General features: G+C 35.9%; 1 protein-coding gene across 1 annotated transcript in view; it reads right to left on the bottom strand.

Annotated features, from left to right (window-relative positions):
• ADGRV1 (adhesion G protein-coupled receptor V1) overlaps positions 1-25,490 on the bottom strand; it is a 548,065-nt gene that overhangs the window by 407,098 nt on the left and 115,477 nt on the right. The window contains exons 45-54 of the mRNA XM_063086652.1: positions 24,164-24,321; positions 23,917-24,063; positions 23,487-23,594; positions 20,436-20,700; positions 19,381-19,503; positions 9,833-10,055; positions 9,344-9,548; positions 4,490-4,636; positions 2,028-2,283; positions 436-638 (exon numbers count right to left, since the gene is read on the bottom strand). Of these exons, the coding sequence (XP_062942722.1) occupies positions 436-638; positions 2,028-2,283; positions 4,490-4,636; positions 9,344-9,548; positions 9,833-10,055; positions 19,381-19,503; positions 20,436-20,700; positions 23,487-23,594; positions 23,917-24,063; positions 24,164-24,321 (1,835 nt within the window). The remainder of the gene's footprint in view (positions 1-435; positions 639-2,027; positions 2,284-4,489; positions 4,637-9,343; positions 9,549-9,832; positions 10,056-19,380; positions 19,504-20,435; positions 20,701-23,486; positions 23,595-23,916; positions 24,064-24,163; positions 24,322-25,490) is intronic.

Genomic DNA, 25,490 nt, shown 5'->3' with positions numbered 1-25,490 from the left:
TTGGGCATTTCATTCATTTAGTTATTAGTTTAAAACAACTACCCAGCCAACATAATAGTGGATCCAATTAGATCATAATCATTCCAAATTCAATGCTTCAAAGTTAATTCAAATGATATTCCAGCTCAAAAATAAATATAAACAATTAATGTCTTTGTCATTTTCACCAGCCAGTTATAAACTATTTATTCATTAGTAAATATGAGGGGTCTTCAAAAAGTTCATAAAAGGATTCATATTATCTTTTAATTCAATTTTTCCACAAAACTTTTAAAGTACCTTGTTATTTAGATAGGTGGAAAAATTGGATTTCTCACATTTTCATGTTTGAAAGCATCCTTTTAAAAAAGACTTTTACCTATAAGAGCATCAAGATTTTACCTTTAAGAACATTTTCCTTTATTTTACATCACTTTCACTGCAGCCTAGACTCACCGGCAAAATGGCAACTTTGGCATGAGCTTCTTTTATGTTTTCTTTCATTATTATTATTGTCTCTTGCAGTACATAATCTTCATTCTCAGTAGCTTGATTAGTGATGTGCAGTGAGAAATTGGGTTTAGCTCTCAAGTGAATGGCTATATCCCCAAGTAGTCCTTTATCTCGAACAATTTGTAACTGAAGAATGGTGATATTCTCTGTGAGATAAACATGCCTTAAGTAAATAAGCATTTCTATTTGCTGTCAGTGCCGTTCCAAGCACTTAAGTGGAATGCTCTGCACTATCTCTTTTAGACAGTCAAGGAAATAGAGGTAAAACAAAGATGATGTATCCTCCCAAGGATTTCTCTATGCTTTGTCTCCTTTGTCCCCGAAGTTGTGCTGAGAATCACCATCCACTCCTAGCATCATATCCCAGCTCTATCCCCTCACTTCTCATTCTCTAAAGCACCCTCCTATGTTGCCATGTCACCCACTTTAACAGAAATTGCTGAGAATCTCAGGGTAGTGCATACATGCAGGCTGAGCAGAAGTGCTAATTAAAAATGCTCCGAAGATTCTTTGAAAATGAAAAATTAAACACACAAAGTTATAATGCAATGAATAATTAGAAGAACAGTTTTGTTGTTATAGTGAGGCACCTACCGCGAGGCTCAAAGGATTCCATAGCACCTATTTTTTTATTTCATTTCTTACATTTTTAAAAAATTTAATTTGTCATATGAAATGAGAAACAATATCTGTCAATCTCCCCCACTGGCCTGTCAGTTCCTGATAACCAAGTATTGTGTCTCTGTTTCCAGAACACACAACATAATTCTTGGCACTTACTAGGTGCTTCACAGACGTTTGTTGAATAAAAAAGTGAAAAGATCATTTTATTGTAAGTCTATTGTTTCTGCTCCCATACATATAAATATATAAAGGCCCAGGAGTATAACTACATGTTATTTTCTTCAATCAATTATTTAAATAAAAGGTACTTGAAAGCTGGATGTCCATATTATTATCTGAAAATTTGATAACTTTCATATAGTATATTATAAATACATATAAATTTTATATGACCTAAGTCAAATGACCTTTATCTACAAAAATATATTTATCCAACAGCCAATATGAATAGTTATTTAGGTGAAGATTTCAGCACTCAAAAAAAATAAAGAATGACTACAGCACATTTCGCAGGAAAAAATATTCCAATTACTGTTTGGGGTTAAACAATTAATAAGTGAGTACCATGTTCATTTCACTGTGTTGCTCACTGTTGCTGTAACTATTGAAAATCTGTAGAGAAGAAATCTTTGCAAAGAAAGAAACAAATGAAGGGTGAAATAGAAAAAGTAAAATAAAAACCAGTCCCCTCTACTGCAATGACTTACTAAAATATTAACATTTATATCACGGTAGTTAAGTCTTTAAAAAGTAGAATTTAAAGGTAAACAAAAAACAAAAAGGAATGAGTATGACCTGTCAAACTAAAAAAGTCATATGAAAAGAGAAATTTACATTCCTTGTAAATATTAAAATTAAGTTATCCAATAAAACTTCTCACTGGAATCTGAAAAAAATTAAACAGGATTTACCGTTAGGCTCTGCTACTCTGATAAAGAGAGACTCAGCATGCCAGCCCACCAAGCCATAAGGCGAGTCATTGGGCAGAGTAGTTATCACAGACTTGTTTCTTTTCTGATCAATAGTGGCACCTTTAGATGGGTCCTCAACCCCTTCTGTGGTAATACGGGTGAGTGCTACAATCACAACCTCTGATAACTCTGGTATATCGTCGGCAAGAACAGTCAGAGTGATTGTAGACAGTGCCTGGCCTTCAGTAAACGAAATCTAAAATTTCAAAGAAAGTAGATTTTATTTATTTTGTAATTATCACTGTGCAGTAAGAATGTCAAAAAGCTTGATTTTCTTTTGATATGATCACAACTTAAATAACAAGAAATATTTAAGCAACATAATATGATTGTACAAATAAACCAAATCCCTTTCATATTAAAAGTGGAAGCTTGTTAGGAAAAAGTAAAAAGTAAACCATTTCTAAAACTTAAGGTAATAAAACATGTAGTCAAATTGTCATATCCTGCAGCCTAAAGTCCATTATAGTGCAGAGTACATAGCCTTTCTGGGAATCTAAGTCCTAGATATGATATTCAAAGACCTGTAGAAATAAAAGAAATTGGCATACTAGTTTTAAATGTTTTCTCTATAAAACTTTTGCCTATTTCTTTTGGCTAGACTCTGAACAGATGTATCATTTAACAATGAATCAACCAAATTTGAGGTAGTGAAAGAAAAAATCACAGCATTTCTCTCTTCTTCTCCTGTCTCCATTCTCTAAAGAGCCAGATTTGCTAAAAGGCAGGTGAAGTCCTTGCTGATTGGGCTCTGTCTGCTTCTGGATTGTCATTTCCCATTGTTCCCCACCTCATACTCTATTCTCCAGCAATGTAGACTATTTACAATTATTCAAACTAGCATTCCAGGCCGATGCCTCTACCTTTGCTGACACTCAGCTCTCCAGCTAGAGAAGGAACTGAAGGATACAAACTCAAGAGTTTTACTAACAAAATCAGGAGTCAGAAAATTACTGCTTGCCAGCCAAATGCTTTTTTTGTAAATGAAGTTTTATTGGAACATAGCCAAGGTCATCCTATTACATATCTTCTATCATGACTATTGTGCTAAAGGCAAAGTAGTTGTGAAAAAGACCACACTCTCTGGCCCTTTATCGAAGAAAACTTACTGACCTCTGAATAAAATAATTAATTCTTTCAAAATATAGCATACATTTAAGATACTATTATGCATTTCAATTAGAAATAAATTTAATCTTGTTTACACAAGAAATCTCAATTGGGGAATTATATTACAATTCAAAACATACAGAACCTGAGTGATACAATTTATAGTTTTGGCAGCTTGCATAAGGTAAATATTCAATGCAACAGAATGTTCTATAACATTCTTAATAAACTAAAGCTTCAATCACCTTTCAAATGATGCAGAACCCAGAAATGCTGAACCATGATATATATACCTGTCCCTTTTTGAGAAAGTCCCATGAGAGTTCCTTTAAAAGAAATCTTCTGAGAAGCATTTGGGCAAAATAAATAGATTAATCTATGAAATCCAAGGCAGGCCAAGGAAACAATCCATCTTACAACTAAAAACTAAAGGCTCCCTGAACTCTCTCTTTGTCAGTCATCTACTTCTTTGGCCCACCCTGATTCCATTCTTGAACCTGAGCCCAATTTTTTACTATCCTCCAGTTATCCTGTGCCCAGATCCCTTCTGGGGCTGATGCACCATCCCCAGGCTTCTGGACACAACAGTTTCTGTGTTATTGGCAATAGCCCTCAGCTGCAGCAAACGGTCTCCTGCAAGGTTATGCCACACCCAGAGTCCTTGAAGTCAAGGACTGCTAAAATGAGGATAAAATGGCTCAGCCCCAAAATGGGAGCCCCTCTGAAGGAACAGCTCAGCTCCAGAACTCACCCATAGGATAGACCTCAGTTGCAAATGCCTGTGGATCAGCTTCTCCCTCTGCACATTCTTGCCTTCCTTTCTTTCTTATAGATGTACCTCTCTAATAAAACTTCTGCCCACAGCTCTCAATCTCAAACTCTATTTAGAGGATACCCAGCCTACTACTATGATCTTTTTCATAAGTCTAGTATTTCACACAGACTTGTTCCCTATTTACTGCTTTCATTTTACATAAATATTGAAATCGTGATTCCATCTCCAGTTTGATTAGTTTTAACTTTCTGACAATGTAATATACCTTCAGTTTGGCCAACCAATGTACCTCAAAAGGGATGACTTTTTTACAGGTAAATTTGGTTTTATAGGAAAAAAGAACAATAACCAGAACAGTAAAACTAACCTTAAATTGTATCCCTCTCTATGTTGATTAGTAGGAATCCAGTGCTGACATGGTCAAACACAAGCACTTCATCCACAAGCAGGGTTTGATCCCAAACCTCAATAGCAACCATAATTAAAAGTGTCTCCTATAATCGTTTAAATTACATACCACTCCTGAGGTAGGAAATATATCACTAATACTTCCTTCAGCTTCCCACGCTACAGTTACGTGACCATATGTTCCTTTTAAGCGCTCAACATTCAAGGTTACTAGGCTATCTTGCTCCATTTCTTCCACTTGCTTATTTAATGAATTCTGGAAAACATAGAGAGAGTCACAAGGGGTTACTGAAAATTACAGAAGCAAACTTTCCTTTATATCCTATTGTTATATATTCACAAACTTCACAGTACTAAACAACATGATATAGTAAGTGCAAAACAGCAGTTATAAAACAGTAATATGAGATGACCATGATTTTATTTTAAAACACACATTTGAATGAGTAAAAGACTAAGCTAAAGTAAATTAAAATGTTAATATGTAATGTTTAGAGTATTATTTTTACTTTTGTCCTCCTGTTTCTATACTTTTCAAATTTTGCTCAGTGAACACATATTACTTTTTTACTCAGAAAGCATTTACTTTTTAAAAAGTAGTATTCACAGCAGTAGAAAGTGGGTAGAGTGGAAAGGATATAGTCAGAAGAGCAGGGAAATCTTTTTCCCCTATGTAACCTCTGACAATCCCTCTAGGTCTTTGTTTCCTATTTATAAAATAAGAGTTTCACCTACATGGTCTCCAATGTCCTGTCCAAGTGCAATGATGTCATGAGAATTAGGGCACTCTTTCTGATCAATTGCAGATGTCCTTTATTCTTAAATTCATACCCTCTTAAATGTTTCTGTAGGCTGTCTTATTTCCACTGATGGTGTTTCACTCTTAGTTCATGGTGTTTACAACTGTTTTTCCTGCCAGAAATACCTTTTCCTTTATGTTAGAATTCCTTACTTTCTTCTCACTTATGCTTCCTAGCCTCTTTCCTTTGTTCCAAACTGATTTCTACTTCTGTGTGATTATGACATTCTTCACCAAAATCATGCAACATCTCTTGCCAGCCATTTAATGAAATTTTCCTCAAAATGAACACTTCAAAGAATGCCTTCTTACAATATCCCTGGTTTCTCCATAGGCAATAAAGCAAAAATATAAAGCATAAAGTTGTTGGGTTTTTTTTTAATCTTTCCAGTGAGATTTTTCTTTCCTTTTTACTAGGGTAATCTGAAAATAGACACCACCATTAATTTCTTAAAGCTTATGAAAGCTTCTATTTAGAATGCTGATTTGAGTAGACATCCTATCCTATAGCAATATTTCAAACAGCATTTTAACATATTGTTACAGGTGTTGCATAGTAATAAAATCTTGCTCAAGGCAATCAAACACTCCTGAAGAAAATGCCTTGACTTTAAAATACGCATATAATTTACTCACATAAGACAATGCCTTTTAAAAAAGAAGTCCTTTTCTGGCTCCATGCTCTTCATTAATGAGGGTCAGTAAAATGAAGACTTAATGCAGACAGAAAATATACAAGAAATTCTCATTATCTATTAAATCTCTTGGAATGAGGTTGTCCAGACACAAGAGATATGCATTGAGGAATTCTACTGAATGGATTGAAGGAACACTGGATACTATTTTATTGGCAAGGATTAAACCACAGTGATTTTATGTTTCTAGAATAATTTTGAAACAAGCTTCATAAAGAGAAATCTACCATTCTTACACAGCTGAGGAACAGAATGTGCGCTCCATCTGCAGCAAGGCTTAAAGGTGAGAATATGAAACCTAGTGGCAGAGCATGTTGGTTCTGTCCCCAGGAACCCCAACTCTGCCCTACACACGTGCATGAGGTCCTGAGAAGGCCATGTGAGTGCTCTGTTTCCTCCCCTGCATAATGACAAGCTCATACTACTGTGTGCCAAGCACTTTTCTGGTGCAGGGATAAAGCTGTGAACAAAACAAACAGTATCCAGGCTCTCCAATTTTAGTAAGAAGAAACCAACAAACTGATAACAGAAATATTAGGCAATTATAAATGCCACGAAAAGAAAAGTCAGGGTAAGGGGCTGGCCAGTTAATCCACTCAGTAGAGCATGGTGCTGATAACACCAAGGTCAAGGATTCACATCCCGGCCAGCTCCCTCCCCCGCTCAGAAAGGGCAGAGGCTATAACTATACAGAGTGATGATGGAGAAAGAATCAGGGAAGACCTCTCTGGTACGATGTCACTTCAGCAGAACACCTGGTAGGAACAGGGGTCCTATCTTTATTTCTAACCCTCCCCTCCCCTACCCCCAACAATTCATGTATTAGAGCTGCACCACCCTACACAGTAGTTACTGGCCACATGTGGCTACTGAGCATGTGAAATGTAGCAGGCTGTAAGTGTAAAATGCACACCAGAGTTTGAAGACAAAATATGAAAAAAAAACATAAAATATTTCAATAATTTTATGTTCATTGTATGTTGAAATGATAATATTTAAGATATACTGGATTAAATAAAATAAAATAAAACATTAAGACCAATTTGACCTGCTTCTTTCTACTTTTTCTTAATGTGGCTACTAGAAAATTTAAAACTACATGTGGCTCACATTATAAAATTATATGTGGCTCACATTACATTTCTATTGGGTTGAAGGCTAGGCCAGACTGGACAACGGGGTGATCTGACACCTGCATGCAATTGACTGAGAACATTGGCATGCCCAAAACTCCTCATCTTATCCCCCAGACCTGCTCCTCTTGTCATCATCCATATCTCAGTAAATGGCAAATTCATGCTTCCCATAGTTCTGTCACTTACTGCTGTATTACTGCAATTGTTTCCTAACTGGTCTATTTCTGTCATTTACACTCTATTCTCAATACTAAGGTCAGAGTGCTCCTTTTAAAATGTGAGTAAGATCATGTTGCTCTTCTGCCCCAGCCTCTCCAAAGGCTTCCCATTTCCCTGAGAGGCCAAATTCATCACAATGCTAAGGAGCTGTGCAGGAAAGTGTTAACATAGTGGGCCTGACTCCTATCCTTAAAAAGGCCTGCTTGCAAGGTTGGCCCTAGGCTGGTGTCTGGGAACTTGGATTTCAGGAGTTTTCCCCCAATTCCCAGAACTGGTACATGGCTTCTAGTGCCTAAACTATTTGTACAAACAATTTGTGCAAATTGTATGCTGAACATCTGGTTTATGCTGAACATCTGCTTTCTTTCTGGGCATCCAGAATTCTGGTATGTGCTAGGCAGAGGGTGCCTATGTAATCAGCCCCCAATTAAAACCCTGGGCACTGAGTCTCTAGTGAGCTTCCTAGGTTGGCAACATTTCACAGGTGTTGTGACAAAAAAACTCACTGCAAGGTGAGTTAAGTGTGTCCTGTGTGACTCCACTGGGAGAGGACTTTTGGACACTTGCACCTGGTTTCCTCTGGACTCCACCCCATGAGCTTTTTCTCTTCCATGATTTTGTTTTGTATTGTTTGCAGTAATCAATCGTAGCCATGAGTATGACTACATTGTGAGTCCTGTGAGTCCTTCTAATGAATCATGGAAACTCTGGGTGGTCATGGGGATCCACAACACAGGGCCCAGGCTCTCCACCTCTCGAACCTCATCTCCCTCTCGTGCACTGACTTCAGCCATAGCAGCTCCCTTCTTGCTACAGATGGGCAAGGCCTCACTGCACGGCCTCTGCCCTTGCTGAGGAGTTCCTCTGCCTCAAACGTTCTGCACAAAACTCACTCCCTTATGCCCTGCAGGCCCTTGTCACTCTGTCACTTATTCCATGCAGCCCTCCCTGGATCATCCTGTTTTCCCTGTGTACAACTTTCCATCTGCCTTCACTGCTAATATTTCCTTATAACACTTACCACCATCAGATATAGCACTTATTTTCTTATGTCTTTGTTTATTGCCTGTCTCCTCTTGCTCCCTCTAGAGTTTGAGGAACATGAAAATAGAGAATTTTACTGTTACACTTTCTGACATATCTCTAGCATCTGAAAAAGTATCCCAAACAGAGTAGGTGCTTGTTAAATGTCTGCTTCATGAATGAATGAATGAATGAATGAATGAATGAATGAATGAATGAATGAATATGCCTGTTACCCAGTTATGGCCAATAAGACATAAGGCGTTTTCTAGAGGCTTTTGGGAAATTTATTCCTTACTCTGAGAGTCTCATAAAGTATCACTCTCCTCAACTGGACATGAACAAGAAAGCAGTAGCCCTAACCATAGCATCAGCTTTTGAACAATCGAATGAAGGATCAGCTTTGTGTTGGAAAATGGAGAGATGGAAAAAATCTAAGCCATGGTGACAAAGTAGAGTTCTCAACCAACCCTGAAGCCCACCTTCTCTGTGGACATATTCTTAGTGTCTAAGCCAATATGTGTTAGGTTTTCCTTACGTAAAGAATATTTCAGACGTAAATGTGAGTCCTTTTGCTCACTGTTAAAGGAATACGAAGTCTGGGCATGGGATTGGACCAGGGAGAATTTGCATGGCTCTCTTTCCTCAAGAAAAAGCATCTACGTTAGTACAGTACATGTATCTCTCTCTTCCCCCTATCCCCACCTCTCTCATTCAATCTCTCCCCCCGCCCCCACAGAAATAACAAAGGCATAATAGTCCTCAGGAACAGTGCAAATAGAGAGCCAAACTCTGGGGCCAAGACCAACTGGTAACATTTCAAATGCAATCCTATAAAAAGAATCGGTACCAAAAAAAAAAAAAAAAAAGATTAGGACAAGTTGACTCAGATAGTCCAGTATGTAAGACTATAAATTGTAAGCTGTCAGTAGAATCCACCTTAGAATGTAGAATAGGAGGTGAATCAGGGAAAACGAAAGAGAGGCTTAAGATGCTCAATGTTTGACTCACTGAGTGCTGATAATAGGCAATATATAAATAGAAAGATAAATCATTTTGACTTTTAAGTGTGGGATCTTTGGTATCATTACCTGAGCAAATGCAACAACTCCATAGGCATCATCATTAGATAGAATGGTTATTTTTACATAACCACCACTACCAATCTCTGCTCCTCCTTTGGGATTTTTCAGCTGTACTTTGAAGGATTCTTCTTCCTCTGGAACTGTATCATCAAGGATATTTATTGCGATTATAGCTTCTCTGTCACCAGGTTCAAATATCAGTTCACCTGAACTAGCATAAGAAGTATACATAAAATAGGTCAACTTCAAAAAATTTAAGATAAAGGTTTGGAAAAATTGCAACATTTCATAAATAAATTTTAATCCAAAATATTCATATAATATTGGTTAACTTGGTCAAATAGACATTAGAAATATAGATAATACCAAAATACTGGCTTATAAATAGCTCTTATATTTTGTACATTTTTTCAGTCACAAAACAAAGACTTAGAAATTAGATGTGATACAAAATTATGGTAAGCATAAAGACACTTGGCATAAAGTTGGACCTACCTAGGAATAAAGTCAGATGAGCTGGAGATGTAGGCCAGCTCATATATATGTGAGTAAATAGCTCCCACTAGAGCAATTAAATTCTTGCTTGAATTAAGAGACTTTACTGTAATAGAAGCTGCATCATAAGCAGAAGGTGCTTCCAGAACAAAAGAGAATTGATTCAGTTCCGAATTCCAACAGTAAAGAGCAGACACATCTTGGCCAATAAGAAGTATGTGGGCTGCAGGAAGGACAGAAAAGGCAGCTATAGTAAAATGTAGATTGTCACCTCACACACTCCCTGCATCGGGAGCAAAAACCTTTCCAACTCTCAAAGTTCTATGTTATTTTCTGAGGTAACTAACTAGGATTCAATTTCTGAAATAACAATGTAATAATTTTTAAGTGTTGTGGAATGATCAAACCAGCCTGACGATGTACCCAAACCTATTTAATAAAAAAGAAATCACTGGCTGGTAAAACCTAAACGCATTTTAGACTCTTTTTCATTTGTCTCAATATTTATTTGTTGGCTAGCATAGTAGGATATTTTTAAAAGTAAAAAATACCCATAATCCCACTACTAAATGTTTTATTTTTGTATTTTCTTTTTCAGTCACCTTTCACACAAATTCATAAATGACAGTAGTGGGACGGGGGATGAGGAGAGATTGGGTAAGTGGCATAAAGCACAATTTTAATTTGTAATAATAACATGCTAATAATATTGATTTGATCAATACATGTTGTACACAGGTGATGGTAGTCAATATTATACCCCCCAAAATATGTATAATCAATCATGCTTCAATTAAAAAAAATGATAATAATAAATAAATGGAAACCATTTTGACCAAGAATAGAAAAAAATAAAATAAAAAAATAAACTTTCCCAACTTTCCCAAAAATACAAACATAACTGACATAATTGACAGAGTTATAAATAGTAAATACAAAAAAATTCTTAATTAACAATCTTATACTATATTTACATAGTATAAAGTGTTATACACTTTTATATGTTGCTATACAGTATTCAAGTTTATAATTTTAGTGCAAAATAATCTATAGGGTTGATCTTCAAACTATATCTAATAATTTCCCTACATTTGGATATTTATTGTTGCTTTACGTATAATTTTTCATATTAGGTAGTGAGTATTTTTCATGTGAATTATTTTCATTTGATAAATTTTTTAAGATAGTTAATTAGGCCAAAGGATATGAACACATTTATGATTCTAGGAATATATTCTGCCAATGTTTTTTGAAACGTGGTCAAGAAACCGTACTTTTAATAGTTCAAAGCAATGGCACATATTTGTATCTACAGAAGTTAGGAAGTGCTGCAGATTGGATGTCCCTCCTGCAAGCCCACTGAGACTTAATCCACACTGTGACTGTGTTAAGAGGGTGGGAAATCCTATTTTGGTAATTGAAAGGTAGAGCCTTGAAGAGGTGATTAGATTGTGAGGACCATGCCCTAGTGAATGCATTAATCCATTAATGGTTTAATGGTGGTCATGGGTGTGGTTCTGATGGCTGTAAAGGAACAACATGTGAGAAGCTCTCTCTGTCTCTGCTCCACCATTCTCACTACATGACACCCTGTGGTGCTGTGAAGAATCACCACCCAAGAACAAGGCCCTCACCAGACGTGTTCCCTGGACTTTGGACTTCCCAGCCTCCAAAGCTGCAAGCAATTAATAGTTTCTTTACAAATTACCCAGTTTTAGGTATTTCTGCCATAAGCAACAGAAACAGACTAATACAGGAAGGAAGGGGCTTACTATGATGTATATAATACTAGACAATCTTCAAACTTAAAACTGGGGGAAAAATGAGAAACATAGGTTAGTTCCACTACTTAGAGAAACACTTTGTAACATAAAGATATCAAATAAAACTGATTTGGCACATAGATATTATAAGATTGATATTAGCACATGTAACCAAAAAGCATGAATCGCTCTTAAAATTTTAGCCCTCAGGTTATAATGGGAAACCCTATATCCTTACTCTTATATATCAAGAACTATTGATCATGTTTATTTATAGTAATTAAAGTACTATTGCAGTTTACTAAATGTTGTATAAAAGGTAAAGATCATCAATAAAAATGCTACTAATACATTTGCATTTTTAAATGGACATATATTTTCATAAAGCTTTGTAAAACTAGAGACACTCAGTAAAGAATAAACTCAGATGGATCTCAACACCCTTCAACTTTAGTTGATTCTACAGTCTCAACCAACATCATAGTGTTCTGAACACCACTGATCATGTGTCTTAACTTTCAGAGGTATACCCCACTCACTTCTTCTCAATCTGATTTATATGAATAGGAAGCAAATACATAATTAGACATTCACAGTAGAAAATGTTGGGAGCCGAAAGGTGCATATATGTATGCAGAAAGGTTTTTTTCTTTTTCAAAAATTAACATTTGTACTTTTTGAGATCATGAAATTGGGCCAGAGAATTCATAAAGGAAAAAAACACTAACTAATTATTCTGGTGAACCAAATTTTAACCAGTACCAATTATAGAATTCTCTTCTATAGAGCAAAACTATAAAAAATAAACAAACTAAACTATCTCAAAGGAAGGCAAGAGAATGAGATTATTTAAGGAGTGAGTAGAGATAAAGAGATGTTCCAAATATTCCAAACATTTGTAGATCTGGGAATATAAGAATGAACGAGCAAGAGACAGAGTGGCCAGGGAGGTTTACATGGAAAGTGTTGTCCTCAGGAGAGAACTGAGTCCCAGAGCAAGGAGATGGAGGGAAGATTCTGAGAAAAGTTTGAGATACAGTGAATCTGTTCCACAGGGCATTTGCAAGGATGGAGGAAGGGTTTGAGAGGATGGACAAGGTGACCGCTGGGCATATGGTCTAGAAATTAGGGCTCGTATAGTCTACGGGATGCACAGACCATATGGGATAGGAGTCTCTTTATCCACGGCTGTCCTGGACTTCTTATGGTGACTAAACAGGAATGAAGAGAGTGATGGTTTAATCCAAATGATTTCAAAAGGTGACAATGTTCAGAGATGGTAGTTTGGGGGAAACTGAGAGTTTGGAGGAATAGAGACAGAGGGATAAGTATCTTTCCAGCAGCATACAGAGCTTTGAGGGTTCAATGAGATGAGAAAGTAAAGGGCTAGACCAGGATGTGGGACATAAGAAAAATTCAGCAAGTGTTAGCTATAGATTTCCATGTTATCTTACTCATTTGCCCATACACACTCCTTTCCACAAGGCTTGGCTGGAGACCCCCTTCTCTCACTCTTTGCCTCATTAACTCCTGCTCAACCTATAGTTGTCAATTAAATGATTCTTCCTTAGGAAAGCTTTCTGTGCATCTCTTAGACCAGTTCAAGTTCTCTCCATTTTGTATTTGAAAGTACTTCATTCCATTCTTTCATGGCAGTTAACTGTTTATAGCTAGGAACTTATTTGTGTGATTGTATATAATGTCTCTCTTTCACGCTAAATGTTAAACTTCTTCAGGGCAGGGACTGTACGTGACTTTGTTTACATTTATTTCCCCATACTGTGCTTGGCACATAACTGGCACTTAGAAATATCTATTAACTAGTAAAGGAGAGAAGGGATAAGGGGAAGGTAAGGTTATACGTCCTTGCAGTCTCAGTCATATTCTTTCTTCTTCGTCCATTTAAAAAATTCAGTCACTCCTCAATAATCTCTGTCAAGTCATTAACCAGAATAAATATATGATCCTCATAGTTATGGCTCCAATCTAATACTTTCAATAAAATATTTGACACATTCAAAATAAGAAAGTCCTTGAACATTATTTAATGCATAATTGCAGCTTTCAAGCAATCTATAATAAGTCATTCTAAATAATTATCTACAATCTTTTCATAATTCTACAACCGCAAGTCACAGAAACAAAAGAAATAAAGAGACCTCACAATGGGTCCCTTAATAAGTCTCTGGCAGAATTTTTCACAAATTCTTTTAGAAAGTATGCCTATTATATATATTTTTTAATCTTTAAAGAGAATTCTATAACTTAAATTAATGGGCCACTCAGGCAGCACTCATCACCCTTAAAAACATTAATTAGGCAACTATTTTGAATAATAATAAGTAACTCAAGTAGATATAGTCAGTCGACTTGAAAACTTGAGGTATAAGAAAAGCAAAAATAACAAAGGCACAAAATTAAAGAACAAGTAGACAAAAACTAAAGAAAAACATGATGAAAGGTACATAGTTTACTGAGTAAATCACTTGTTGAGTGAATGATAAGAAAGTTGCTCAGGTTGTACATCACAGGATAACATCACAAGTTTATGACCCATCAGAGTGTTGACAATGTAAAGAGAAGTTATTTAAGGAGAAATTTGTAAAACAGAGGCAGGCACGGAACTACAATGGCCAAGTGTAGATAGTGTGCAGGCCAGAAAGTGATGTAATAATCCAGATCAGGAATGGCCAGGGATGTGGTATGGACATTCCAGAGGGATGAAAAGGAAGGAGCAGGAAACAGGTAAACAAAGTACAACGAGATAAGCCATCTATAAAAAATGAGAGGTAAATAGAGTGATGTCAGCAACATGGTGGAATAGGCATTCTCCAGCTCCACTACTCTCACAGAAAACCAACTAGAAACTATCCACAGATAAGAATATTTTCATGAATATTCCAGAACTTGGTAGGGAAGCCGGGACACTCCCTTGGACTGCAGAACTGAGAACAGCTGCATGAGAAGGGTAAGAGTAATAGTTTCACTTTGACCACACTGCCCCTCCCCCAGGCAGCACAGCTTTGCATACTGAGGAGTCCCTGGGATGCATGGCTTTTACAGAGAAAGGAGACAGTTGGAGGCAGTCAGCTTCCCCACCATTCTGGGACCCTTCTCCTGCCTTGCCCCATGGGAAACATTGGTGGTGGGCTAGACCACCTGGGGTGAATTAGAAACAAAAATCAGGTTGGGGTTCACAGCAACAAGTGCAGGAATCATGGAGGTGGCTCTTCATTCTGGCAAGTGGAGGCACACCAGCAGAGAGGTCAGACAACAGCACTGCTCTGCAGGAAGCACAGTCAACAGGTCTCCCAGGCTCAAATCCCTGGCTCACTTCCCCACCCAGCCCGGGTGCTCTCCTTGAAACCTCCCCAGGCTGGGAGATAGTGGCATGTCTGCAGTTATCCATGGAGGGAGTATCTAGCTCTGCCCAAGCCCAGCAACTGAACTGAATCTCAGCCAAGCCCTGGTGCACTCATTAACCCTTACATAGGTTGGAAGGCATGGACAGGTCACTGACTATCCAGGGAGGGAGCAAACGGCCCTGCCCAAATTCAGCTGCATAATGTCAACCCAGCCAATTCCTGAAACTCTCTTTAAGCCCTTGCCAGGCCAGGAGGCAACAGCAGGTCAGCAAGTATTTGCTGAGGAAAGCACCTGACCCTGCCCAAACACAGCAACAGAGAGGCTACTTCATCAAGCCTCAGTGCTATGCTTAAAGCTACCTTAGGAAGAAAGGCAAGCCCATTTACATGATTATTCATGGAGCATAGCTTATGGCTCTGACCACACTGAGGGGTCAAGTAGAGATTCCAGAGACCCCACCCAGCCCTGAGGGCCAGCACATGGCCCTACCCAACTACAGATCCCAAACTCCAATACTAGCAAGCCAGAGAAGACAATCTATAACACTGCCTGGTCAGAGGCAATTGCAGATCCCAGCCAACAACTCTGCCTTACTGCAGAATCCAGCCAGTGGTCTCACTGAACCTCACAGCACAGCCAGTAGTTCCACTCAACACCAGAGCACAGGTAACAACCCAGCCCAATTACAGAACATATCAGCAAGATCTACCTGTCTGGGGTCACTACCAACTGGCCCAACCAGAATCCCAGGCTAGATGAAAAGTGAAGATCTAATACCACCAAAAAACACCAGCAAAGGCTGGAAAGGGTGGCTGTTTCCTCAAATGTGCAGGCATGAACACAAACAAATAAAAAATCAGGAAAATACACCAGCACCAAGATAAATTAACAATAAATCCTGAAGAAATGGAGGTCTGTGAAACTGCAGACAAAGAATTCAGAATAATCCTCTTAAAGAAGTTCAGGAAGGTACAAGAAAATACAGATAGAAAATTTAATAAAATTTGGAAAACAATTCATGAACAAAATGAGAAGTACAACAAAGAAATAGAAACAATAAAAAGAGTAGAAATGCTAAAGATATAGAATACAATAGCTGAATTAAAATATTCAGTATAAAGCTTCAACAGCTGACTTGACTAAGCAGTAGAAAGAAAATCAGTGAACTTGAAGATAGGATAATTGAAATTATCTAGTCAGAGTAATGAAAAGAAAAAAAAGAATTAAAAAGAATGAATTAGGCCTACAAGAATTATGGAACACCATTAGGAGAACTAACATACTGGTAATAGGAGTTCCTGAAGGAGAAAGGAAAGGGCCCAGAAAACGTATTTCAGGAGATAATGGTTAAAAATTTCCCATATCTGGGGAATGGTAATAACATCCAAGTACAGAAAGTTCAGTAGTCTCTAATCAAATTCAACCCAAAGAGAAGTTCTCCAAGACAAATCATAATCAAATTATCAAAAATCAAAGACAAATAAAGAATACTAAAAGTTTAGTAGCAAGGGCTAAGATACATATCATATTCAAGGGAATCCCAACACAGCTGTCAGCAGATTTCTCGGAGGAAATATAGCAAGCCAATAGAGAGTGGGATAATACATGGATACTCCAAACAGTTCATGGAAAAATAGAATTAAAAGATAACACAAATCCTTCCATGAACTTTTTGAAGTACCCTTATATATTCAAAGTGCTGAAGGAAGCAACCAAGAAACTTCACCCTGGAAAGCTGTCCTTCAGAAATTAGGGAGAAATAAAACTTTCCCAGAAAAACCAAAGCTGAGGGAGTTAATCACCACTTGGTGTGCTCTATAGGAATTGCTAAAAAGAGTTCTTTAAGTTGAAACAAAAGGTTGCTAACATAACATAAAACATACAAAAGCAAATATCTCAATGATATAAGTAATATATGGTCATATTTAAAATACTCTAATACTGTAAAGGTGATGTGTAAAGTTATTTTATCTGTACTGTGAAGGTAAAAAAACAAAATTATTAAAAACACCTGTAGTTAGAATAAATAGGTAGAAAAGGCAAATTACATAAAAGATCAATTTTTATATCAAAATTATAAAAGGGAGGAAGGCAGTGAAAATGTAGAGTTTGTGTTTGTAATTAAAGTTAAATTGTTATCAGCTTAAAATAGCCTATTTTAAGTACAAGATGGTTTATATAGGCCTCCTGATAACCACAAAATAAAAACCTACAGCAGATACACAAAATATAAAAAGAAAAGATTCAAAGCAGACCACCACAGAAAACCATCAAACCACAAAGAAATACAGCAAGAGAGGAAGAAAGAAACAAAGGATCAAGAAAACAAATTACAAAATGGCAGCAGCAAGTTCTTACTTATAAATAATTACCTTGAATGAAAATGGATTAAATTCTCCAATCAAAAGACCACAGTGGCTGAATGGATAAAAAAGTAAAATCCAACCATACGCTGCCTACAAAAGGCTCTCTTTACTGGTTAGGACACACAAGACTGAAAGTGCAGGGATGCAAAAAGATATTCCACACAAGTGGAAACCAAAAGAGAGCAGGGGTATCTATACTTATATCAGATAAAACAAAATTGATGTAGAAAATCTATAAAAAGAGACAAATAAGGCCATTATATAATGACAAAGGGATCAATTCATCAAGAGGACATAATTGTAAATATATATGCACCCAACCTGATAGCACCTAAATACATGAAGGAATCTCTAAATGATCTGAAGGAAAAAATAGACTGCGATACAATAATAGGGTGGGACTTCATACCCCACTTTCAATAATAAACAGATGTCCTAGTCAGCAAATGAATAAGGTAGCACTAAACTTGAATTACACTTTAGACCAAATAGACCTAACAGATATATACAGAACATTCCACCAAACAGCAACTGAATACAAGAGCTCTCCTTCTCAAGAGAACATGAAACATTCTCCAAGATAAATTGTATGGTAGGCCACAAAATATGTCTTAAATTTAAAAGAACTGAAATCGTGTGAAGTGTTTTTTGCAATCACAGTGGCATAAAACTACAAATCAATAACATGAGAAATCTTGAAAATTGAAAAATATATGAAAATTAAACAACATGCTCCTAAACATCCAATGGGTCACAGAAGAAACCAAATAGAAAATTTTAAAATACTTTGAGACAGACACAACATACCAAAACTTACAGGATTCAGCAAAAGCAGTTCAAACCGGTAAATTTAGAGCAATAAATATCTATGTCAAAAAAGATCTCAAATAAATAATCTTATACCTCATGAAACTAGAAAAAAAAGAACAAACTAAGCCCAAAGTAAGCAGAAGGAAGGAAATAACAAAGACCAGGGCAGAAATAAACAAAATACACTAGAAAAACAATGGAGTACTATCCAGCCTTTAAAAAGCACAAAATTTTCACATTTTGGACAACATGGGTGAATCTAGAGAACATTATGCTAAGCGAAATAAGCCAGGCACAGAAAGACAAATACTACATGTTCTCACTTATTTATATGAGGAATCTTTAAAAAGTTGAATTCTTAGAAGAAGAGAGTAGAATGATGGTTACCAGAGACTACAGGGGCAGGAGAGTTAGGGAATGAGGAGTTGCTGGTCAAAGGGTATGAAGTTTTAGCTAAACAGGTGGGATAAGTCCTGATGAGATCTACTGCACAGCAGTGCAACTGTAGTAAAAATTATTGTATATTTCAAAATAACTAAGAGAGTAAATTTCAAATATATTACTGCAAAAAATGTTAATAAGTAGGGTGACAGATATATTCATTAGCTTTATTTAATCATTTCACATTGTATACATATATCAAAACATATTGTACTCCATAAATGTAATCAATTATGATTTGTTAATTAAAAATAATATTAATTTAAAAATTAGAGGTAAATAGCCTCTAATTCCTGGTCTACGGTTGAGGCAACTTAAGGTGACAGTGCCTGAATTTCACAATGTCTGATAGAGAAAGCAGCAGTTGGGCAACTAGGAAAGCAGTTGCAAAAAATAAACTTCTGTATTTGTGCTAAATCCTCTAGTTATTCCAATATCATTTACGTTGTACATTTTAACTTTCTTGAGTTCAACTATCCACACACATCAATGTCTTATACATACTTTCATATTTTAAAAATACTTTTTTCTCAAGACAAAAGAAATATATTGTATTCTCTTTATTCTTCACTAATATTTTCCTCCATATTTTAGTCATTCTGATTAATCTCAAGCTCAATGACCATTTTGAAAGTATCAATCATTTTGAAATTCAAGGACTTCTGGAAAAATTATTGTAAAGATCATGATTTTACACTCCTATTAAAATACCCAATGACGTTACATCTAATGCAAAAAAATTAAAATAATGCTGGCTTTCCACACTGCCTTTAGCATTAGTTAGGAGTTGAAAAATCCTTACCTATTCCTGAGGCTGGTGTGAAGGAGTGGATCCTGCTAACAGTAGCAAAATCCAGGGATTGAAAATACCTGAAAGAAGGCTGTCCTGTCTCCCAGATGAAAATGTCAACTGAATTCTGATCTCCTACGATAATAAAATAAAAGTCAAATCTGAAGATAAAAGTTGCAGGAAAAAAATGACAAAATTGCAGCAAACTACATTAAAATATTAAATTTAATTTAGAAAATAAATTTCCTCAGAATTAATTTAGTTTAACAAAAATATCACTGAGTAGGAGACACTTCCAAAATCCTTTTTGCATTTACCACATGAAGTGAATATATGGTTAGCCATTAATCTTGATCTGATGTTAAAAAAAAGAACAGCAACAAAAATTCCAGCATTCCTACAAAACAGAATATTTATCTTAAAATTCCATTGAGCAGAGGGAAGCATATTCATATTCAGAAAGTATTCTGAAACATTATTATCAAAATTTGCTAAACATTATTTATTAATAGTATAAATTATCCATGGCACCCTAAGTATACTCCTATTAAAAGTTACCTGTTTGTGCTTTAGATATAAAATATTCACAGATCTTTTCATAGATCTTTCTGCTCTACCTACCCACCCCCAATTTTATTTTAATGTAACTTTAAAGTAGTGGTTCAGAATACCACAAGATTATGAGCATAATGCTTAAATTTTTTCCCATAATCCATTTATAATTGAGAGTTAATACTTATTGTCCATCAAGAAACATTCTATGGATTAGCTAAAAAAATAACCAGAGTATTTTTTTTTTCTTTTCTTTTTTGTGACTGGTAAGGGGATCGCAACCCTTGGCTTGGTGTCATCCGCACCGCGCTCAGCCAGTGAGCGCACCGGCCATCCCTATATAGGATCCGAACCCAGGGCGGGAGCGCCACTGCGCTCCCAGCGCCGCACTCTCCTGAGTGAGCCACGGGGTCGGCCCTAACAAGAGTATTTTTATAAAGAACATACTATATGAATGCTAGATGATTTTCATAATATCTATATATGCATTAAAAACACTATTATTATCTTCTCACCTGTTAAGATATTCTTGGCAAAAATTAAGTAAATATCATTGCCTGAAGACAAAGCCTCAATCTGTGTTGTTCCACTGATTGGCACTTCTTGATAGTTAATAAACCCACTGCCAGACCATCTGAATAAAAGGGAATTTAGTCTTGCATTAGCCTGGGAAATGGCTAAGAACACAGAGCCTCCTCTGTTGAACACGGCCATGGTCAGCACACCTCGAACAGGGAGTTTTTGATGCAACACAAAGCTTCCTCCATTCCATCTGAAGACCTGTAGGAAATGTTCAAATACACAACCCTTTATGGCTAGGAATTTAGCACTGCTGAGAATTTAATCATTATCATATGTTTATTCTCCTGGACCCTTTTATTTACTTAGAAGGATACTTTCATAAATGAGAAAATACCAAAACTAAAGCTCTCCTGCTTCTCTCTCCCTCTTTTTATCTGTGTGTGCCCATGTACACACATGTATGTGTATGTGCATGCATGAGCACACACACACAGAATGAAAGAAAAAGAAGTTATCTGAAGAGAAATCGATAACTTCTTTTGATCTATCAAAAGGGCAGGAGTCAGTGATAGCAGGGAAAGGGAAAAGCCAAAGACAGGGAAGAATTAATTTAAATATGAAAAATGGAGAAACTTTCTTTTGCTGCAATATCATTACCAACTGCTCAAGCAATAGAATATGGAGAAACACCTAAACCTTTTTTGTCCCCGTGGTAGAAATGCATACAAGTTTACAGGATAAGTATTTATATATTTAAAATTTTTTAAAAATTCAGAATCTGCCTGGTTTCTCCTACAACCTGGCCAATTTCACAAAGAATTATATTATTCAGTCAACAGTTAAGAACTCTGAGCCAGGCATTATGCTAGGAGCCATGGATATGATATAGTGGTCTCTCCCTTTATGCACGTTATTAACTATTAGGAAAAGGTAAACAATAAACATAGTAATTGAATAAATGAAGATTATAAATTGAGGTAAGTGCTGAAGATGAAAATTAGGATGCTGTGATAGAGAATTATGGATGCATTAGGGAAATCTTAATGACACGACAAAGAAGGAATGACATGACAAAGTTTCAAATGCAGAAAAAGTTTACCATGTTCTGAATGATGACCAGTCTAGTGGGAAGGAAGGTGCTAGTGCTGGGAGAATGAGAATAAGACTGGAGAGGTAAGATCATGAGGAACCTTTCGTTAGGAGGACCACACAATTTGTCACCCAAATACGGATCCTTCAGAGAGTAAAAGAGGCAATACTAATAATTATACCAGGACAACAGGCCTAATCCAGTACTGTCGTAGACAAATTGGGAAAATGGTTATTCTATGTATAATCCATACAAAATAATTTAGAATTTATTCTAAATATAACTGGAAATCATTGAATAGTTTCAAAATGAGGAGTAACATGAGTTGATTAATATTTTTAAAAGATTACTCCAGCTACTCAGTGGAGAATGGATCTGAGGTCAGAGAAGGAGTTCAGAGACTAGCTAAGCGGCTACGCTACTAGTGTGGATGAGAAATGACGGGGACCTGGATGAAGAAGGGAGGAGTAGAGACGGAAAGAAATGTCTGTACCCAAAATGTTATTGGGATGCACAATCAAAAACACTAATGATAAATTAGATGTGAAAGAATAAAAAGGAGTAATCAAGCAAGGTATATCCCAGGATTCTCTCTTCAGCATTATGAGTTTGCTGCTTCCTGAGACGAAAGCAACACTGAAGCAACAAGTTTCACAGGGAAAATGAAAAGTTCAGTTTGGATCCGTTAAATATTATATACCTAAAATGTATTTAAGTGGACATGTCAACAGACAGTTGGATATGAAAGTCTGGAATAAGGAGGAAAGGCTACCATATAATTTGAAAGATAATAGCCTGTAGCTGATGTTTAAAGCCATAAGACTGAAAAAAATTGCCCAGAGTGAGTAAAGAGAATGAATAAAGAAATTTGAATTAAAACTCAATTCTAGAAAACTCCAAGATATCTAAGTTCGGAAAAGGGAGGAGGAATTGGCAACGCAAAGCTTCAGCTTCCTGAGAAAAATGAGAGAAGCGGGGGGAGAGGGAGAGAGAGAGAGAAGGAAAATCTGTGTGCTGTGTGGTATCTTAGAAACCACAAGAGAAAAGATGGTTTAAATCTGAGGATGAGGTTACTGTCACATGCTGATGGGAAGTAATGTACGATGACAGAAAACATCCACTGGATTGTCATCGGTGAGCATGAGGAATTAAAGACAAAACAAGTCGATAATTCTTTCAAGATGTCTTACTAGAAAGGGGAGAGAAGAAATGAAACAAACACTTCAGGGGATGAGATCAAGGGAAGAATTTCTTTTTAAGCTGGGCGATATCTGCTGGCTGTAATAATCCAACAGAGAGAAAAGATGCCAGTGATAGAGGGAATAACTAAATCTTATGCAGGCAAGAGGGGCACCTATGTCAGAGGCCTGGCTTTTCTAGAAGCAACACTTCCTCCATCAGAGCAGGAGAAAGAAACAAGACTTGGTTTCAAGTAGGTTTTTGAATTTGGTGTTGGGAAGATGAGTAATCTCTTCTGGTAACTTTCATTTCAAAAAAGGTGTTAGCTGATAATGAGATGAAAAGCATGTACGGAAATTTGATTAATAAAAAAACATCAAATAAGCATTACTGAGATTACAAAAGCTAGCTTACTAGACAAATGTGGAATTTCTGGGATGATACTGAGTGCTCATTTTGGCAACGTTGATCAAGAATTTTTAGAGATACCATCTGCTACTGTGATTTTTCTCCATAACGTTTTCCAACTCAATTAAATTCTAATCAAATGTTCATGTTTATTATTGCATTTGCTTTGGCTCTTGAAGACAAGAAAATATTCATAATTCTGTTGTTAAAAACTTAATGGTGACTAATCAATATTTATATTCTACTTGATTACCACAATCAAATTATGTCTTTCTTTTATACTAAACCTACAGGTGCCATCTTTGATGAACTTCAATTAAGTACTAAAAAGAAAAGAAATAAAAACTTCATTTTAAAAGAATCAAACCTGAGTTAATTCAGAATCGTCTCTTTGACTTGCAACAATTAAATAATCTTGACTGTCTGAAGTAAAATATGTTACTTGAGAACTTTCTGAAATAATGATTGTTTGTACCTGCAAGGAAAACAGAAAAGTGTGAATAAAACTTTAAAGGAGACTTTAAGGTATCACAGATAGCAATAGTATGAGTTAATATTTGAGGTTCAAGGCTTGAAAAATCATTCTGATCCTTAGGTATGCATACCTAAGCATCATTTCAAGAAAGACGAAAATATCCCTAGATTAAGATACTTTGCTAAAATGTGAATCAGCTTGCGAAAAGTCCTTTTTCATATGAACATAGAACATACATTATCTTCCATTTTGATCAATCTCACAAGTCAGAATTTTTTAAAGTAAAAGCAATTTATGAAAAAAATGAAGATTTTTTTTTTACCAGGAATAATTTGAATCCAGATGTGAATGTATACACACTATTAACAGAAGGCTTTTCTTCATTTCTTTCTTCATGGGTAATCACAAAGTATGGGAAAAGACCAATATTAAAGGCCTCACAAGTTTTAGGATTTTCTATATTTAAATTCTAGGAAATGAGGAATAAGAATAACAATAATTCATGATGCATCCAAAATTTACCTGTACATTTTATTTTGTAGACTGTAAAGTAAAAAAAGTATATTTACCTCAACTGGAATAAAAACCCCTTGCCATCGGTAAACAGTAAAAGATGATTTTCTTAACATTATACCATATATTGAATATTCCCAAGTAAAGAAACACCAGCCAGAAGCTGATTCATCCAAAAAACTTTGAAATATGGAAAACACAACATCCATTCCTCCTGGAAAACATAAATCTTGATTTACTAGTGTGTAATCCCTTCCAAACTTTTCTATTCTAATTTATTGTTTAAACAGTGAGACTAGAGAGTTTGTTACCGGAAGTGAAGCTCCTTCCGTGGGGGGTGGGTGGGTGTGTGTGTGTGTGTGTGTGTGTGTGTGTGTGTGTGTGTGTGTGTGTGTACGCACATGTGCATGTGAGAAAGACAGACAAGCTACAGAACTTGAAAAAAAAAAAATAACAATTTACAAAAACAGGAAAAATTGTTACTACTCCACTCTATACCCACACAAATTTTTCCAAGGTGTATTTAAAAATAAATACTAAAAGTTTATTTTAAAGAGAAATATGCTGAACATGATTTTTATCAACTTTCATAAAGATGATGAAAATACAACTGAAAATTTTAAAATAATAAATACCCTTTACAGACACATGCTAAATGCTAGATTTTAAAAACTGACATTATTTATTTGAAATTCTGCCCATTTTATATATTTTAAGAATGCCACATTGTATATGGATAAATTTTTTAAAATAAATAAACAAAATAAAATAAAATAAAATAAGTTACACTTTTAAATGGACTGCTAGACAGCAGCTGGAAGAACCAAAAAAAAAAAAAGAATGCCAATGCAGACTCACATACTTGTAATGGCTGTCAAGGTTTTATCAAACTGCTAAAACTGGTAGATATCCTAAAATTCGGTACTATAAAAAAAAAAAAAAGACAACAAAAAAACACTATCTAAGGAGGAAACCTATTAAAATCTTCTCTGATCTATTAACGTGACTGTTTCCCAAAGAAAGTAAGTTCGCTTTAGCTAATGGTGCAAACATGATGCAGCAAGAACAAATATCAAGGTTGAAACCTAGGCTTCTCATCAGTGATTGATCATTTTTAGATTACCAGTTCAAAAAGGCATAATGTCAATGCCTTATATGTAATATCCATTAGCAATTTCCTTTCCTAAAACCTTAATATTTTAAATTCCTGTTTTGCCACCTTTTAAAGGTACATCATAGCATTATCATTAAGAGTCCTGAATAGTCCTGGCACATGGACAAATCCTTCCCTACAATAATTTAAAAAGACAGTGAATGAAGAATAAGCAATGACTGCTGACATTTAAGAATGTCCTACCTATCTCATCAGTACTTCCAAAAAAC

The sequence above is a fragment of the Cynocephalus volans genome, chromosome 2, assembly GCF_027409185.1.
Source record: "Cynocephalus volans isolate mCynVol1 chromosome 2, mCynVol1.pri, whole genome shotgun sequence".
Lineage (NCBI taxonomy): Eukaryota > Metazoa > Chordata > Mammalia > Dermoptera > Cynocephalidae > Cynocephalus > Cynocephalus volans.
This window is presented reverse-complemented; position numbering and strand designations above follow the sequence as displayed.